The sequence below is a fragment of the Sebastes umbrosus genome, chromosome 9 (assembly GCF_015220745.1).
Source record: "Sebastes umbrosus isolate fSebUmb1 chromosome 9, fSebUmb1.pri, whole genome shotgun sequence".
Taxonomy (NCBI): domain Eukaryota; kingdom Metazoa; phylum Chordata; class Actinopteri; order Perciformes; family Sebastidae; genus Sebastes; species Sebastes umbrosus.
The window spans coordinates 12935869-12942875 of NC_051277.1; the positions used below are offsets into that span (position 1 = coordinate 12935869).

At 40.9% G+C, this 7007-nt stretch overlaps 1 protein-coding gene across 1 annotated transcript in view; it reads right to left on the reverse strand.

Moving 5' to 3' along the window:
* The window catches only part of LOC119494375 (complexin-1-like), a 63757-nt gene extending 57466 nt beyond the window's left edge, over window positions 1–6291 (reverse strand). Inside the window, exons 1-2 of the mRNA XM_037780219.1 lie at window positions 5922–6291; window positions 4771–4889 (exon numbers count right to left, since the gene is read on the reverse strand). Coding sequence (XP_037636147.1) covers window positions 4771–4801 — 31 coding nt within the window. The 5' untranslated portion in view covers window positions 4802–4889; window positions 5922–6291. The remainder of the gene's footprint in view (window positions 1–4770; window positions 4890–5921) is intronic.
* Between the last annotated feature and the right edge of the window lie 716 nt (window positions 6292–7007).

Genomic DNA, 7007 nt, shown 5'->3' on the forward strand with positions numbered 1-7007 from the left:
TTCATCTTCTGAGGGGCCTTGACATGAAAAACTTTGGGAACTTCTGATCTACGACTTTCATCTCAAAGGCTGAAAGGGATGGATGACAGAGAGGAGCCCGGCCTCGGTGCCATGTGAGACGACCTTGCTCTTCCCTGTATAAAACAGACAGAATACAAATCACGGCCTAGATGGGAGCAGATGGAGTGTGAGTTTCGCCTCAGAGCGCACACAGAGAGGGAGAAGTGAGATAATAGCCCACAGCTAATCCACTGCACACTGAAAACTCATTACTCCTTAAGAAGAAAACAAAAAAAATCCTTGCTCCCCAAGACGGAAAGAAATACTGCTTAAGGTGAAGACCTCGACACAAACAGTCTGGTTCTCCTCATGTGTGAAATTTATTTTATGCACAGTTCAGCGGATTTGACTCGTTGTCTTTATTGACGGAGAGCTTTGTCGGAGCCTGTTGGTGGGCACCTGCACTAACACACACACACACACACACACACGCACACACACACACACACACACACACACACACACACACGTCTTAATACATGATGAACTCACAGCTACTGTTCTTGACATAAACACAATACAGCCACAGAGACCAGCAGCATTAAAGGAACATATCACTGTGTTTGCAAGTTTTAGCTCCTTAACTATAAATCATGTAGACATTTTTGCTGACCATTTTTTTAACACAGACTACACAATTTTATATTTGTGAATGTATTTTTACCCCTATTTCTGGTTACTATTGGCTTCTTGCTATTGTTGTGTAATCCATCACAATTATATATATAAATATTTAATCGTGATTAATCGCATGATTGTCCATGATTAATTGTGATTAATTGCAAATTAATCACACATTGTGGGCAAATATGCTGCTTTTTGCAAATGTATGTATACATGTATTATTGAAAATCAATTAACAATGCAAACCAATGACAAATACTGTCCAGAAAACCCTCACAGGTACTGCATTTAGCATAAAAAATATGCTCAAATCATAATTTGGCAAACTGCAGCCCAACAGGCAACAACAGCTGTCAGTGTGTCAGTGTGCTGACTTGACTATGACTTGCCCCAAACTGCATGTGATTATCATAAAGTGGGCATGTCTGTAAAGGGGAAACTCGTGGGTAACCATAGAACCCATTTTCATTCACACATCTTGAGGTCAGAGGTCAAGGGACCCCTTTGAAAATGGCCATGACAGTTTTTCCTTGACAAAATTCAGCGTAAGTTTGGAGCGTTTGGTTGGCACCAATGGATTTGAATTGATTGTGTTAATGGATTAAAAATATTAAATTAATTAAACAAATTTCCGCTAACGTGTTATTTTATATATATATATATATATATATATATATATATTTATTGGATACAAGGAATTGTATCCCCATTTTGCAGCATATTCTACTGTATATACTTTACAAATAACTTTGAATTATTATATGATATTATCAATAAAATGGCTTACTACAAATCATTGTTTCTCTGCTTCAAGAGTTCAATAATTCTTAATTTTAATGACAAAATCAAATCCCTGAGTGAGAGTATAATCTATGGCGATAAGGAGACAAAAAAAAAGTTATATGAATAGAAATCTGTCCTAGAGAAGTGAGCATTTGCTAGATTTCACATACAAAGGAGAAAGCCCTCACTGGACAAACTGGAGATGAGTAATCAGGCCTATCTTGTCCTGTGAAAATGTAAACACTGGAAAAAGGAAGTAGGCAGCAGACTGCAGCAGTGTTGTGGTATCACTGAAATAATGAGGAACAACTGCCCAACTGACAACCTGACAAACTCAGTCAGCTTCATCCAACAATCTCACCATATTATATGTTTACAAGTAAGTTTACAGCAGAAGTCCCACAGTAGAAAGCACTCATCATAAAATAACATGAACGCAATAACAATCACATTTCACATCAAGACTCTGTGTCAGAATGTAAATGAATGAGAATGAGTTGGGTTTGTAGCTACATTTGAAATCACACAAGGAAGATGGGGCTTTCAGCAGCTGTTTAATGCAGTGGGTCCAGTATGTACACGGTGTAATGACAATAAACTGAATCTGAATCTTAAAGGGGACTTTTTCAGTGTTTGTGCTCATACATCTGGGTATCTGGAGTGCCTACCAACCCACAAACTGTGAAATAAGACAATTCAGTCAGTTTTTGTGGGCTGTCTAGATCAGAAAACATGTGATTCAACAAGCCAATCAGATGTGGCTTCCCTTACTACGTCAAATGCAGGCTCATTAGAATATACCGCCTAGAGCTTAAGAAGTACCTTTGCAAAGGTGCACCATATTTTTCTTACGAGCCAATCAGAGCAGACTGGGCTTTTTCAGAAGGGGTTTTTAAAGAGACATATGACGATATGCACAATTACTTCGGATAATAGTTTGTGAACTGAGACATATGTCAAAAATAGGCAGCAATATGGCATTGAACTTGTGTTTTTTTGTTCTTTTTTTAGTCCTAACATTAAGTTTAAGTTGCCTAAAGCCTCTTTCAAACTAATATAATCAGGTGGCACAACACTAATAGTTTTTCCTCCTCACAGCTCCAAAATTCTGCCATAGTATTTAATGATTTATTGACACGCTGCTGTCCTCCACAAAGGAATATTTTCAGAGCCACCTTTCAAGCCTTCAGACAGTGACAATGGGAGACCTGATGATGTGAACCTCTGTCTCCAGTGTCATCATCCCATGTCTCCAATAATGCAATAGTTGCCACATCTTATTTTTATCCAAGTAGTTTACAGCTTTGTAGATTTCAGCAGTGTTTTAGAAGTGTGAAACGTCAGTTCAATCCCCTCAAGCTCCTTCAGTTGGCATGTCGAAGTGTCCTTGGGCAAGATACTAAACCCCAAATTGCTCCAAAAGGCTGTGCCATCGGTGAGTGAATGAGCATTTAGATTAACAATGATTCTTATGGGCAGCCTCTGCCATCAGTGTATGAATGTGTGTATGTGTGTGTGTGTGTGTGTGAATGGGTGAATGTTGACATGTAGTGTAAAGAGCTTTGAGTTGTCGGAAGACTAGAAAAGCACCATATAAATGCAAGTCCATTTACCATTTACCACATTTGATTGGACCGCTAAAAAGTGGGGCGTGCTTAGAATGTAGCATGATACTGTAGGCAGCTACAGAAGACTGTGGATCCACACACACCTCCCTTGTCGCTAAGAGTTGCAGACTGATTAATGGATGGATGTCATGATGTTATTGGTTGAAACTGGTACTAGCTTAGCACAAGTCATTTTTAGTTTTACAGGCAGGAAGAATTATTGGATTTGTTTTTGTAATTTCTGTTGCATATATTGTTAAATAGGTAAATAATACGACCGAGGAGGTGATCTAAAAGGGTTAAAAAGGACTCGACTTTAATAAATAATGCTCTGGGAAGCTTTCCTTAACTTTTAACTTTGTCATGAATATTTATTATTAGAGGGAAATACTTGAAACTAAGTTTTTCAGAGGCTTTAAAAGGTGCAGTGTGTAGGATTTGGCAGCATCTAGTGGTGAGGTTGCAGATTGCAGCCAACCGAAGCCTCTGCCAAGCATGTAGGAGAACTACGGTGGCCGTCACGAGAACACGAAAACAGGAATGGCCAAATCTAGAGCCAGTGTTTGGTTTGTCCGTTCTGGGCGCCTGTACAAACATGGTGGACTCTGTGAAGAGGACCCGCTCCCTATGTAGATATCAACGGCTCATTCTGAGGTAACAAAAACACAATGATTCACATTTTCAGGTGATTATACACTAAAGAAAACATACTTATTAATATGATATTCCATTTCTGCCAATAGATCCCCTTAATTGTTACACACTGTTCCTTTAATAGGTTACTTAATCACTCTAGATGATTGAGGACCACAAATGACTTTCAGTGCAGATACGTCAGACTCTGATCATCTCCTGAGGATAACCAACAGCAGCAGACCAGGGTTGGATTTCCTCTCGGCTCTACGGACTTGCTACGGACAAATCACCAAAGCAGTGTAAAAACCACTGGGGCCCTTTCACCTTCCACTGCACCATTTGCATATTCATACATAATGACAAGTTCATATTCCTTCGAAATTCATTACTCTGATATGTAATCTCATGTCAGGGGAGTCGTTGCAGCACAAGCAATTAGAAAATCATTCACATGCCTGCATGCTGGAATGAAATTATTGAAGATTAGATTTTGCCTTGATTGTTTTTTTTTCCCCTTCAGGTGGAAAACGTGTACTCAGCATGTTGAGATAAGAGTCGCTGCAGCGTCCAGTCAAGAGGTGCCTCTACACTACAGGCTGGTTGATGGTCAGACTCTCAAAGACCTGTTTTAACATCTCTTGGTAAGCAGGTTGCATTCACTGGAACATGAAATGCCCTTTCGGCCACAGTCTAAGTTACAAATCACCAGCCTGTTACAGTAAGCTGTACTCAGTGTGCCCCAGGGGCCAACTACTGTACGCCATGTGTGCAGCAAGCCAGCAGCAGATGTGGAGGGAAAGCGCAGACAGGGAAGGGGAGGCAAAAAAAAAGAAATATAACATCGACCAGCTTCCTCCGCTGCAGCTGTTTTGAGACTGAAGACAACAATGATGATGTGTGAATGTGAACATCAATTGGGGAAGACACCGTATATCAAAAAGTCAGACAGAAGTTTGGAGGAAAAATTAAATCTCCAAGAACCACTATCACCACTCACACACACAACATATGCATGCACACTCTGGGGGTGCAACAGTGAATAGAAAAAGGTCGCTCTTACCTCCCAACGCTTGTTTCATAACGAAATTCATGATGATGGCTTTTAATTCCCTGCCTTCCTTGTCCAAGCGATGTTACATTCAAGTGTGACAGAAAAGTAGAAGTCCTTTGTGGCCAGATCTGGGAAAGAAAATGATACAAAAAAAAAAAAAAAACTAAATTTCTTTTCAAAAACTTCATAAACCTAAATGTATCAATGAGCAACACAACATAGTAGTATATTGACTGATCATGCCATTAAGTATAGGATAAGGAGGTCACTATAAACTCACTTTACACTACTACAGACACGCTCCCCATTAAATATTTAAAGAATACTATAGAAATCATTTCTGGAATGACTCTCCACATGTAGCTCCGATTTACAGTTTGCACGGAGCCAAACAACAGTCACATCTAGGCTGTATTTGTGTGTTAGGCACGTTTCTCCAATGCGTCAATTGGACAAGGACACCAAGGTCAATGATTCAAACTCAACCTGAACGCAACAGGAAAACACAGGAAAAAAAACACCATCAATCTACAAACCAAAATCAGCAGCTATGGTTCCTTATTTCCTAGCAAATGTGGCACCTTTTTTTTTTTTTTTTCCCAAGAAGAACCCCGGACAGCTTTAAGTGTCAGGCACTGACTGGTGTCACGACGACCAGTAATAACCTCTACTGTATGTGACCAGAGCGAGTTTATACAAAGTGCACGGGTGCAAGTCCTCATCTTTTGCAGGACAGTCTGTTTAGTCATTGCATGTGGACGCCGGACTAAAACCACTCCTGTGTGTGTATTTTTTTTTTTTTTTTTCCTGATCATGTGGTAAAACTTTCCATCCTCCATTGGAGGGGACCCTGAACACAACCATCCATCCCACTCCGGCTCCAAACAAGCTGCTCTGTATATATATACACAGCGTGTTCATTACGCAGCAATGAAACCTGATACACATGCATGTTTACAGGCTACATATACAGTAAATATGTCTGTGCAATCGCGTGCACACAGAGAGAGAAAGACAGATGGATGCTCATGCACTTCCTCGTTTTGATCGGAGATGTGGATTTCAGCACCAACGCGACTGGATAGCTCCCCCAAAAAAAAAAAAAACCCCGCTTGAAACGCACTGAAAGCGGCCGCGTCAAGCAGCGCAGCGATTATTACCTCCGTCCTGGGCTGATATCCTCCTCACACACTCAACACACCAAAAAAAAAACACAGAAGATCAGAAGAGAGCTTCAGCTGCAAGCGAAGTTCTCCTTGCAGCAGTACAAACAGCATTCACAGGCTAATGATCTTAACTGCTCGTCCCTCGCATCTCCAGGCTCGAAAAAAAAAGGGACGTCCTTGGTGGTGGTTGCCTCCTCCTGCCTTGCTGCTTCGTCTTCCTCCTGCACACACACACACACACACACATGCACTCACTTCACACACACGTAGAGAAAGAGGAGGAGTAGAGGGGGGGGGGGGGGGGGGGGGGGGTTTTGGTGGTGAAGCAGCTGCCGTTCACACCGTGATGGGAAGGAGCGTGAATCACATGGAGAGGATGGAGAGGATGGAGAGAGAGAGAGAGAAACGTCCCACTAACGTCCTCCTGACCGATAAAGAGAGATCAATTATTCAGCCTGACGCTGGCTGGCTGATCCGTCCTGCAGCCCGCCTCCTTCTCTGTGCAAGGGCTTCCACTTAAAACGGTAGTGCAGAATATATAGAGGGGGATATGATGGGTGTATGGGGGTAAACATGTACATGTTGATGTCTCTTTGTTTGCCTTGCACTGTCTTTGTTTTGCATCCAAGAGATGTGAAACCTCACAAAATGCTCCAATAGGGGGTTCCTTCCATGCTGTTGCTATAATAAAGGGAATTCCAGCTTTTTCCTATACACCCATATTGATATTTATTATATTTGACTTGTTAGCCAGGCACATTTTGCTGTAGATGTTTTGAATGTTGATGAATGTTTTGTAATACCTTATGAGTCTGTAATTTGCTTTTTGTCTTCGTTTTCAATTGTTATGTTTGTTTTATGTCTGCAACCGTGTAACTGTGGTGCTGCATATATCTTGGCCAGGACACTCTTGGAAAAGAGATGTTTAATCTCAATGACTTTTTACTCCTGGTTAAATAAAGGTTAAATAAAACATAAAAAAAATGATGTTCTTCAAAATCATCATTGGTGTATGTCAGTGGTGTGCACAGACTGTGTACAGGGCAGGGTAAAAAAATGAAAAAGAGGCACCTCCTCATG